Raw genomic sequence first — 12,977 nt, 5'->3', positions numbered from 1 at the left:
TCTTAAGTTTTGTTCGTATTTGAGGTATTTGGATGTTTTTAAGTGTCTTTTTGGACGAAGATGAAGACAACTGTGCTCCAGTCACTACATTAAAATAAACATACATTTTTGTCTATAACTCTAAAAAGGAACAGACTACTCTGAAAATATTCCCAACCCTTTGTTGACATTGGGGTGAGTAAAAAAAATGAGTAGGCTAGTGGTCTTCACTTGGCTTGGTGTTGCCCTCGATACCCATTGTCATGACTCTACATGTTCCTCCTTGTGTTTCCGGTTTTATTGTGAAATCAGCTCCATTCTGTGTCTGTGCTAGTCTTACTTCCCCCCTGTCTGAGTAGTAGTTGTTCCCAGCTGCTGCTGATTGCTCCCCTGTCTTCTTAAGCCCCCACTCTTTGTCACGTCCTTGTCTTGTCGTCACCATTTTCTAGAACCCGTATCCTGCCTCCAAGTATTCCTGCTCTTACCCTGTCCCGTACCTTGTCCCAACCAAGACTCTTTCCTGCCTGTTTTGTATTAGACCGGTTTCTGCCCCTTGACGCCGTGTTTGCCTTATCCTTGCTATTGTCTTTTGTTGCCGATTACTGGACTGTTGACTACGCCTCTGCCTTCCTCATGGAATAAACCAAGTCTTTGCAAATACCTCTGCGCCTGGGTTTCTCCGTTCTGCACCGTGACACCCATCTAGTGGTCTTTCAAAATGAAGACACTGTATCATGATACCTCATCAACCCGTCATTACAGGCAAGTACTTTGTGGTCTTGATCTGGCCCATTAGCATTAGCATCGTCCTACTGTCACAGACCAGGACAAAGAATTCATTATACTTTTGTTGCCTCCTTCCATCTTTCCATGTTTCCTCTCCAGGAAATCGCATGCTTGAACAGCTCCCTTCAGGAAAGCGGGTCAGGTATTTAAGAACCATTAGCTTCCTATTCAAGAACAACTTCTTTCGATGAGGAGAAAACATAACTCATCATTCAACCAAAATGAGCGAGAGATTCACTCCCGAGATGAAGAGCTCTCCCCGTCTAATCAAGTCTTATTGACATCAATGGATCAATAATGGAATCGCATATTTTATGCGGGTAGCCTCTGACCTCTTTCTAAATGAGGTCAAATGTTTTTTACGGCGACATCTTCCCTCTCATACTTTTACGAGGAGGAGACAGCCAGAGGGGGCTGATCCTCAGACATTTGTCGATCCATCAATCATCTCCCAAGGAGACACTTCCTCCTCCGCGGGATTGTCGGCAAAAGTTTTTAAAACGACCGCTCGCTGCTGCTCTGACATTGAATCTGCTGGTCTTGAATTCAGATTTCATCCCTGTCCCCTCGACTGGACCAAAATCCCTCCGTAAAAAAATGCTGCGATGAAAGACATTTGTAACAACAAGGAATCCCACAAATAGAAAAGAGGTGATTGTTGTTCGTTGTTGACGAACTAAGCTAGTGTAAAAGATGGATCAGGCGACACAAACCGAGTCAGGAAAGAGGATTTAAATTTTATATTAATAATAGATTCAACTCAGCCTTTTAAAAGTGTTCCTGATTATCCGCTCTAACCCGTTTGGAATTAAACAAGCTGTCAAACTGAATGTACGTCAAGTCGTGGGTGTCTTCCTCATCTCGGTGCTACCTGCGGGATCAACCAGGAATAAATCTTTTAATCCAACACATAACTGTTTCCAACTTCTTTTTTTTCCTGAAATTTCAGTCTCCTAGGGTTGCTTCCCAAGTCTTCACCGAGAAGAGAATCTTGGAGTCGTCTCTTATTAACGTTAAGTTGCTGATGGAAGTGTCGAATGTAAAATGAGTCGAAAGTAAATCTAAAGTCTTGAGACCACTTATTCACCGTCTAGGGGTGTGTACCAAATCGCACACTTCTGCACTTGCACTTAATATTTTGAGTGCGTCCCAATGAGCAGTGTGCGAAAAGTGTAGTGTGCAATGAGCACTTAAATGGCCAGGAAATTGAGTGTGGATCGATGGACACTTTCCACCCTTAACGTCCTCCATCTTAGTGACGTAGATGACGCTAAACTGAAGCTACGTCACTGATGACGCGTCTTCGGAGCAGATACTGACGTAAATGTCTCGAGAATTTTTTTTTTTTTACCATAAAACACAACAAAAATAATAACACGATGAAACAACCGAGTTTCGATTGGCGAAAAGCAATTTTAAACATTCAATAATGTTTGTTGACTTTTGCCAACGCTTTAAAAATCCATGTGTTGTAATTTCTCTTTTTTGCTTTCAAACAGTAAAAACTTTAAATAATACATGAGTAATTAATATTTAGGCACAAGGGGGAAAAAATCCAGCTAAACCATGCTATTCTGCTAAAAACAATGAACTATCATTTTTAATGAAAAAAAAGGAAGAAAGAGAAACCAATCCATTTTCATGAACAGTTACTGTCAAGGGTTAGTTCCCCCAAAATTTTAAATGTAGCGACTGGAGCTCAAAATCACTGTTCATCTTTCGTCGAAAGAGACACTTAAAAACATCCAAATACCTCCATACTGCTCGTCTGTAACGTCCCTTTTGTTGTCACAACTCGACTAGAGAAATTATTCTGGAAAAGTAGACGTTTAAAGAATAACATGCTACACAAACGGGTACTCTAGTGAAATATTGGGAGTGATTCCAGTCTACTGTATTAACTGGACAACAATTCCTCTTCTAGGTATGTCAACAAGAAGAACAATACAGAAGAGAATTTGGACGTTTTTTAGTATGTCTTTTTGGACAAAGATGAAGAAGGAATCTGACGTGCAGTTGCTACGTTAAAATGAACATTTTTGTCTGAAACTCTAAAAAGTCAGACTACTCTGAAAATAATCCGATCCCTTAGTCGACAAGAGAGTGAGTAGAAATTGAGTGGAGTTTGAATTTTGGGTGAACTATCGCTGTAAAATGTTCAGTTCTCATTGTGCGGATTGTTTTAGAAATACAGCTTTTCTTCAAACTTTGTTTTAACACCCTCTGTGTCTCTCCCTCATTCATTTTAATTCAATATAAAGAAACTTGTGTTGGAGTTAAATAAATGTGCAGGTGAATCTGGTCTGTGTTTGTGTATAGTTATAGAGAATATAACACACTTCCAGATGGTCTGCTTTTAGTTTGACTTTATCAATCGTCAAAGCCTGGATCATAGGAACGAAAGGGTTTGAGTCGTGTTCGATTCCATTTTGCAGGAAGCTGCTGTAGAAGACCTCTGATGGAACTCTCTCTTGCACACATGGGATCTCGCAGCATAAACATCACAATGAGATTAATTGGTTTCCAAAATTTTACACTGGCTTCATTACAGTTTCTCGCTGAGAGATGCACTTTGACTTGCATTCTGCAGTGTTGCCAATTACTTTTCAGAAGACGACAACTCAAGCCTGATGGAGAAGTCACTTCATGACATCATGCTCTACTTATTTCTGGGATTGTGTCAGACCTTTTACGTCGTGTTGCTTTTTTTTTTGTGCGATTACGCCGTTTTGTTTCGCCCTTTGTGCAGCAGAAGACAGAAGAGGAGACATTTCCTTGATTTATCCTTCGCGTTAATGTCCGGTTAAGAATCAGACCCGAATTATGGCGACGAGACTGTCTGACGAAACATTTAAAAGATCATTTCAAACGGCTGTTTCGGCCCGTTATGACCAGACTAGAATTACAAAGAGGTCCCGCCAATGATGATCTAAACTGTCCGTTAAAGAGAAGTGCAGTGTTAATGTGTTGAACTGATAAATACACCATTACTGAACGTCTCAAGTTATTATTAAATACATGTAAAGCTTCTTTTTAATTGTCAATTTTCCATGTACTGAAGTTTTATACATTTTTTTTAATAGTGGGAAGCTAAAACTGTGGAAGTTAAGGTATAAAATAACATTAATTATAATTATTTGGGGTCAATTGATTTTCTCTGGAGTGGGCAAAACCAATGCTGTGTGTAATTCTGTTTCATCATCAACTTTTATTTTTGTTTGTTTTCCTCATCAACTCGCAAATGCTTTTTTTAATTCCCTCAGCCATTGTTTTTCTCTTCTTCATCTACAACCAGGGATGTGCGGTCAGGGGAGGCAGGGAAGGCAGTGCCTCACCTCTGAATGAACAATGCATCACAAACTGGGTTGATAAATGAAATTTGGCACATGCGTGTTGCCGTATCTCTGCATGTCGCCTACATAATATATATCAAACTGCGTCTTCAAGCTCAGCTTTTCTGTAATCACTATCAGAAACTGCAGTACTCAAAGTACATCTGTGTTTTGATGGTCAGCTTTCTTGATGACCAGAGCTCAGACCAGTTTTTATGTACCATTTCATCTGAGCTTAAAAAAAAGAAAGAAAAAACTGTTTTAAATTAAAGTTAATATCCTTATATACTTATATACTATAATATACTCAGTAGAGACGATTTTAAGATGTGCCTTCTCTATTCCTTAGCGCCAGGTTGTAGAACTCTACTACCTTGAGTAGTGAATTTTAAATAGGGTGATTCCCCGAGTTCCACTTGTCAGAATAATGAGGCTGACACCAGAACATTGTTGGCATAATAACAACACAATAGGGATATCATATATGAAGGACCCGTTTTCCAGTGGCTTGCACCGCATTTGGTTTCATAAAGATTTGAAAAAAAAAAAGTGTTTCAGCTTCACACACACGTCACAGAGGCTCAGTGATCTGCGCTGGGAACTTATGATAAAACAGTTTGACCGTCCTCACTAGAGAACACTGACAGGCTTTGTTCCCCGGACTTTGCTCTTGTGGGACCCAGTTTGTCTGATGCTAATAGCTTGGGACCATATGGGGGAATTCAGGCCAACATTGGATTGGACATTAAAGTGGGGTAAAATGAAGACATGATAAAAAAAAAAAAGTGTTTTCCCAGCGGAACTGTTTTGTCTTGCTTGGATGAAGTCGATTATTATTGAAACTTTGACTGTAAAACCTTTGACATTTAGGTGAAAAGAAAATGATGAAATATTGACATAAATATTGTACAAATTCAATCCCTTGGTATCAAATATATATAAAGGTTAGGGGTAGTGATGGTCTGATGAAGCTTCATGAAGCAGTGTCATTATCTTCAGAGTCCACTAGATGGCGTCTCTACACTAGTTTTCTTTGTTTTGAACAACTAACCGATGGCGCCACCTACTGACCTCTTAACAACATGACACTGTTTCATGAAGCTTCATCAGGACATCACTAGTTAGGGTGTTAGGGTTGGTATTATGAATAGTATTTGGTTGTGGTGGGTAAAATAATTTAAAAAAAAAGCAATAAGATGTAAAGTAAACAAGTTGCTTTGGGGTTGTCTGACCATTTCTGTATTTTTTAAGTTTATCCTCGCCTTGGGCTGCGCTGATCTGAATTTATTTATGAACAATCCAGTAGAAAGAAGGACAAAGAAAAATGTCTCCAAACTTTAAAAACTTTGTTGTAAGTAAGTAAGTAATTGTTATTTGTATAGCGCTTTTCCAGACCAGGGTCACAAAGCGCTTAAACAATCAAAACTATATTTAATAAAGTATATACTTTAAAGGTCAAGATAAAACTGATAACACAACAGGAGTTCCAGAAAATCAAGGAAAGCCTGAACAAATAAAAATATCTTAAGATGTTTCTTGTGTTGTCTGATAGAATAATGTCGGGGCTTCAAACTATTATGGACCGTATTCAATTAGATATTTGGTCGGTTTAACCCCCGAGCCACGATAATGACACCTGTTAATTCTTCAAGAAAGAGTTGAGTTTTAACTTATTTGGGTTATTTTACCTCCCAAGTGGTGACCACCGTATTAGAAAATGTATTAATTTCAAAGTCTAAGCATTGTAACTCAAAGATCTATGTTTTATGTTTTAGTGATTCATCAGTCGCACCCAGAATTGAGGCCAAGACAAAAAAAAAAACTCTGCAGCTGCTAAGTGTATAACACGCGCTGTTACACTCGTCCATCATCGGCCAATTCTCCACCACCATCAAATCAAGTGAGTCAGCCAGCTAAGCAGGAAGTCCGTCGGGCCGGAGATTAGAACAGCTGGCCGTCGCTCTGAGATCACCGGAGCTACCTGACGGGATGTCAACTGCCAGCGACTGACGGGCGTCTGCCAAACGCTGCTTGAGGGGAGACAGGAGGTGGGTCTTGAACCCAGACAGGGAGGCGAGAAGGAAAGTATCGGGTCACAGACGCCGAATATCCATGAGGTCGGCCAGGACAAACCTTTGGCGGAGTGTCCTTAAAAGCAATGTAATCATCTCCACATCACTCCAGCGGAGCAGCACAGATGATGGGGGAAAGGTTTAATGGCTCTAATAAGGCCTGGGGAGACGGACGACATCATCCTGTAGGTCGGGCAGAGACATCCACCCAAATGGATGCGGTGGGAAATTTTACTGTCAACTAGGAAGGCGCGGCTTGCCAACAGAGTGACCGTAACAAGATTTAAAGCAGATGTGTGAGTGGCCTCCTGTTCAAGTGCATTAGTGGATGCACATTTCTTTCAAGATTATTAATTACCATCAAGTTGACATTTTCAGGAAAGCCACCACACTCTGAACCCTTATACAATAATGAAACCAATCTATAGATTCGTACGCGTTTCAAGCAGTTTAAAGAACTATTTGTTCAGGCTTTTCCTTGATTTTCTGGAACTCCTGTGTTATTCTCAGTATTATCTTGATCTTTAAAGTATATACTTTTTTGAGTATTGTTTTGATTGTTAAAGCGCTTTGTGACCCTGGTCTGGAAAAGCGCTATATAAATAAATATTACTTACTTTTTCCAAAAATAAGACACAAGCAGAAGGACCAAACTTCACTGTGTTCTCTTCTAGTAAGCTTTTTTTTTTTCCCCACTATGTTCTCGTTTTACTGCTGTGATACAAGCACCGTTTGAGAAAAAAACCCAAAACATCTATTCAGTAAAACTTTATAATCAATCGTCCAGTTTAAATACATTGCTTTATAGACAAAGACTTTTATCCCATTTATTTATACGTTTTCCCCCTTTTAAATTACTTTATATTGAGGTGTGCTCATTAAATGGCAACCAATGTGAAAATCCAAATCTCCAGACTCACTCACATGTTTCAAATGTTGAAGTCTTTCCCTCCAAGATGCAGTACGTCTCTCAACAGGACAATGTTTTAAGTTATTGCTTCATAAAGCTCTCCCCCACCTTTTAAACAAGTGTTGAATATAAATGTATTTTAAAGTGAAAAAGGCCGTCTTTCTAAAAATTGAACATGCTCCATTTCTCTTCCACACGGTGATAAAAAAAAAAAAATCTTCACCGTATATCAACAAACACTGCTGCATCAGATCCAACTCGTTAAAGACATCATGAAGATTCAAACCATGAATAACAACAATTCAGGTTCATCCATTGCTTCACCATATTTGGTCCAAACCATTCTTACAGGGAGACAACCCTCTCAGCGAAGAGAAACATCCAGACCATTAAATGCAGGTTCAATCCGAGTTCTGGACGAGATTTTGGCGTTGTGTCCCTGAGCAAGACACTTTACACTGATTGCTCCTGATGGTTGAGCTGGCGCACTGCATCGCAGCCTACTCCCATCAGTTTGTGAATGGGTGAATGCATAACTTGGTGTAAAGCGCTTTTAAAGTAAGAGTCATTTACCATTACACTATTAACAAGTCCCTATTTAAATTCGAGAAAAGACACTTTCTCTTACATTTTCTGATGATATTTTACAAGGAAGACTGAGTATAGCTACGCTACCATCAAAAGACAACAACCATAACTTCCACACTGTAAACAATCATTTTTTTCTTTTTACTTTTACAATAATAATGTTGTCTAATCTATCATTTTTTACAGGTTAAAAGCCACCAGGAGGCAGTCTTGCAAAAAGTGTATGGAACCAACTGTACACAAAAATGCCAAAAAAGCTTTTTAGACTAAATATTATCGGACCACAATTTAAACAGTGATGGTTCTGGTAGTTATTTGTATAGTTTTATTTTTTTTAACCAACCTTTTTACTGCTGTGTTTCAAGCAATGCTCGTAAAATGTAACATGTGTATTTATTTTCTTATAATGGTCAAATTATCTTTATTTGATTAAAAATATAGGCTCATACTCTGGCACACTTTATAGTTCAGTAATTTAAAACATCTGTCTCCCAGACCACGACAAATATCTTCATATTCCGACAAAATTAAAGTTATTCCAACGTTTCTTTTGTTTTGAGCATCTGTTCTAAAACAACTGGCAGTAATAATTTAATGATTTGAAATGTTTGACATCGTTTCCAAATATCATTTTAAAACCTGTATTAGTCGTAGTTAAATTAATGTATAAAAAATAGAAACAAACAGCAGTGTTCCATCAGTGAGCGACAGTTTAGAACAATCGATAGTGGATTTGAGGGTGTGGGAGGGTTGGGAGGGTCATCATTGAGCTCATTCATCTGTGCACACGACCCACTGGGACTAAACATGTGATGTGAAATTCATTGACATGGATCACCCGTGTCACAACACTTCATCAAGCCTTCCCAGCTTTGCAAGACTGTCTACGCTAAAGGGACTGAAAGGCAGGACAGGAGCCTCGGAGAAGAACCGTTTTGCCACCAGCACCAGCTGTTTCCAAGCGCTACAGAACAGGTTTGGCGACAGGTTTTTGAGGACTCTTAGGAGAACCGGCCCATAAAGAGACTGATTTAGGTACTCACAATTTCTCCAGAGCTGCTAAGCCGTAGAAGGAGCCGTTCCTCAACAGGGAGATCTTGTTGTTGCTCAGGTTTCTGTTTGGAAAAGAAAAAGAAATGAGGGTTCTTCCTATTTCACAACTATTCCACACTCATTCCATCGTCAAGGACATTTTCTGAGCAACTTTTTCTAGATGCCAAAAAGAAACAATTTAAAAAAGATAAATGATGTTCAGTAGTAATGAAATAAAACTATTAAACGTGCAACCCAGGTCCAATTCCCTGTCAAGACATTTGCAATGAGGCATGGAAGTAACGTGATAGTAGTTTCTTGGCAGAGGTATGCACTGCTCTAGTGCTTTTTAGAAGTGAAGGTCTGATGAAGCTTCATGAAGCAGTTTTATTATTTTCAGGGTACACTAGATGGCGGTCTCTGTACCATTTTCCTTTGTTTTGTACAACTGTTCTAATGAAACATTGTTAAACTGATGGCGCCACCTAGTGACCTCTGAACAACATGACACTGTTTCATGAAGCTTCATCGATCCATATTAAGCACTTTTACTTTAATTTAAATCAAGTCATTTCAATTATAATTAATAAAAATTGTCTAAAACTTCCCTTTTTCAAGCTTCAAATACTATTTTATATAAGTAAATAAGTAATTTTTATTTGTATAGTGCTTTTCCAGACCAGGGTCACAAAGCACTTAAACAATATAAAGTATATACTTTAAAGGTCAAGATAATACTGAGAAAAACACAGGAATTCCAGAAAATCAAGGAAAAGCCTGAACAAATAAAACGTCTTAAGATGTTTCTTAAAGGAGTCAGTAGACTCCATCAGGCGCAAAGAGAGGAAGATTGCTCCAAATTGGTAGTTCAAATATATTATGTATTATACTTATCAGATTATTGTATTTTAAAATAAATCTTCAATTACATTTTTATACTGTCATTTTCTGTCTTTTGCTCTTATTCTGTATTTTTATTCATTTTTTTTATCTTTCAATGAATGACCCGCTTGTTTTTGTTTGTCCTTTCACAACAGTTGCAGAATATAACGTAGAAGTTCCTCCTCTATTATAGAAATCAACAAGATATCTGAAGGATTATAGAGAAAAATTCAACTTCATATTTTGAGTCATCTAATATTTTTGAGCACGTATACATTAGTTTCCAACAGTTGCAAGACGGCAAACCTGCAGAAGACAAACATTCTTGGACGAGATCCCTGGCGATAAATTACTCATCCAGGCCACGTTTCTGTCTAGTTTACGGGCGTTTGTGGTGGAGATGTGGTAATGATCTGACCCACCCTCCCTCCCGGCCCTGTCCTCCACTCTCCATGTCAAAATATCGGCCTAATAGAAAAGCTGACACAATCGCTGGGTCAGCACAATTCCATCACCCATTGCTCACATTACAACAGCAAACAAATCAATGAGACGCACCACAGGGATCTTTAGGAGACAAATTAATATGGAGAGCTCGCAGTCGGTCGGCGAGAATGCGTTAGATTGCCGAAACACAAAGGCATTTATGATTAAAACGTTTGTTTTTCTTGGTGTGATGCATCCTCCTGCCAAAAGGGGGGGGGGAGTTGGACGGGACTTCCCACTGAGTGGGTTATTGGCAGCCACGAGCACATACACACAAAAAACTTGTCACATTATTCAACACCCAGCCTTGGGACTTGAGCTTTCTATCAAATAAAGCGCACCAGAGAGACTGAAAACACACACATAGACACACACACACACCTATTCTAATATTGCTTCACTTGCAGGCTCCCTCTATTATTTATTCCCTCGCTCCGTTAATCCGCGGCTCCTGCATAAGCACAGATTTTTGGTCCAATTGTACTCGGCGGCTGAATTCAAATGTGTATACATTAGCATTTTAAATGGTCTGAGCAGAAGTGGACACTTGCTACATGCATTAACTTAATTTTTGGGACAAATGATCAGTTAAGGTTGTTCATTTTAACAATCCCGTCACCATGGTTACAAGAGAAACTCATTGTATTCATTTTGACCGCGAGGCAAATTATTATTAAAAGTAATAAACAATTGTATATTGTATAAACTATAGCATTAATATATCAAATTTCCCAAAAATTGAAAAGAAAAATCCCTCCAGGAGAACATTCAGTCCTAAAAATAATGATATTTAGTCAACACAAACACACATATTTTACACATTAGTGTTATTGTATTTTTTGTGAATTTAAAAGAATTAAATTGAATCTACATGAATAAATAAATATTTGTCAAATATCAAAAAAGGCCAATACATACATAAATATACAAAATAAAATGGAGTCCGATTTCATATTCAATTAAATATAGAAAATAAATGGAATTAAATCAATAAATCAATATATAAAATATAGCATGCAGAACATACTTATTAATAATTAATCTTTGTCAATATATTGAAGAAGCCACACAAGGACAGTTGCCAGATAGTTATAAGTAGTGATAGTGTGATGAAGCTTCATGAAACGTCATTATTTTCCACTAGATGGCGGTTTCTAATGTTTCTAATGAAACATCGCATCTTTAAACTGATGGCGCCACCTACTGACCTCTAAACAACATGACACTGATTCATGAAGTTCCATCAGACCATCACTAGTTTCAATATTGTTAACTCATCTGGTCCAGATTTTAGAGGCAAAGAACTTTAGGGTTCGTTACAACGATTTCATGTCATTTTAATTTTATGGGAAAACAAGTATTTCCTTTAAATTCCTCACATCACGAGGTTGTAATGACCTTCACAGCATCTGCCAAAATAACTGATAAACTTTCAGAATATCTTGTCGACGAGACTTAAACCAGAAAGAAAGTGGCTTGTTGGTTAATTTCATAACTACTAAAGCTCTGGTTTAATCAATGCCGAATCTTGAAAGAAATATATTTTTCAGGGGACTTATAGTGTCAAAAATTCTGTTTTTAAATCTTTTTACGATTACACAATAAAACACCAATTGCAATGAACAAAAATACATTTTTAAAAAAAGAATAGGATGATAGTTGCAGCCCCTACAGGTTAGTGGCAGAAATAGTCACCAAGCATCTACTAGTGATGTTCTGATGAAGCAGTGTCATGTTATGTTTAGGTCAGTAGGTGGCGCCATCAGTTTAAAAATGATGTTTCATTAGAACATTTGTCTAAAACAAAAGGAAAATAGTGGAGAGACCGCCATCTAGTGGACTGTGGAAATAATGACACTGCTTCATGAAGATTCAGATCATCACTATAAAATCCCTCTTTATTTAACAAAATGCTTACAAAAAAAAGTAGGCAAGAGTCATTTAGAATAAATGCTCAAACAACAACCATCTGGCCTGACAGGTCACTGGAAGAAATTTACAAAAGATAAACATATGCAAGAAATGCTGACGTCCGGGAAACCAAACAAAAGTCTCAAGTGCCCTTTGTAGATAACAAATTGGTGTTAAAATGGTGTGCCAAATGACTCATAGTAGGATAAACTGTAGTATTTCATATATATTCAGTACTATTGGATCATTTTCTTAAGGAAGGTGGTGAAGATAAAAGCAATCCAACTCTGATTCAATGGTCTCCAGGATAAAAAAAAGGGGCAATGAAGTGGACATCCTTCAGGGCGTGAAGGACGTCGGCGTGACTGGGGTTAAAATCCTCTCTGTGTTGAAAGTAATGAAAACAGATCAGTTCCGTGAACACTGCGGTGCGACACCAGTCCAGGGCAACCTGCAGGTGATTTATGTCACGCTTATTATACAAGCCCTGATTCACATCATTTTAAATACTCCTCTCTGAATTTCATATCTGCTGAAAAATATCGATCGAGCGGGGGTCGCCTCCTAAATCATCGAGGAGGATTCATGCATGTCCCCACCCTCAGTGTACCTCCAGCCATCCCTTCACAAATCTCCCGTCTGACTGTGGCCACACACCCACCCACGAGTCACATTCCGCCGTCGCTCCCCTCCATCACCTTCCCATCTTCCATCAACAAGGCAGGTTCTGGGAGAGTGAGCAGGTCCAGAATGTTGACGGTGTAATTGGAATGTGTCGCCAGTCTCTCCTCGGTGACGACGGAGTGGCTGCGTTTTTTTTTTTTTGGCCGAGGCACAAACTGGATTAAAGGACCGTGATCCTCGCTGTGTGTTGTGCTGAATGGACGGATCATGAGGTGAAGTTGCGATGAGAGTCCGAGCGCTCGCTGTCGATCTCCGGGAGGACGCGTCGCCTTTTGAGAAAGTTGGTTTTGCTGAAAACAAAAAGGTGTTTTTTTT

General features: G+C 38.7%; 1 protein-coding gene across 1 annotated transcript in view; it reads right to left on the bottom strand.

Annotated features, from left to right (window-relative positions):
* The window catches only part of adgra1b (adhesion G protein-coupled receptor A1b), a 243,757-nt gene that overhangs the window by 210,466 nt on the left and 20,314 nt on the right, over nt 1-12,977 (bottom strand). Inside the window, exon 2 of the mRNA XM_087803267.1 lies at nt 8,711-8,782. Coding sequence (XP_087659393.1) covers nt 8,711-8,782 — 72 coding nt within the window. The remainder of the gene's footprint in view (nt 1-8,710; nt 8,783-12,977) is intronic.

Source organism: Callionymus lyra, chromosome 11, assembly GCF_982586985.1.
Source record: "Callionymus lyra chromosome 11, fCalLyr1.hap1.1, whole genome shotgun sequence".
Classification (NCBI taxonomy): Eukaryota; Metazoa; Chordata; class Actinopteri; order Syngnathiformes; family Callionymidae; genus Callionymus; species Callionymus lyra.
The sequence above is the reverse complement of the archived record's forward strand: the minus strand, read 5'-3'. Positions and strand labels throughout refer to the sequence as shown.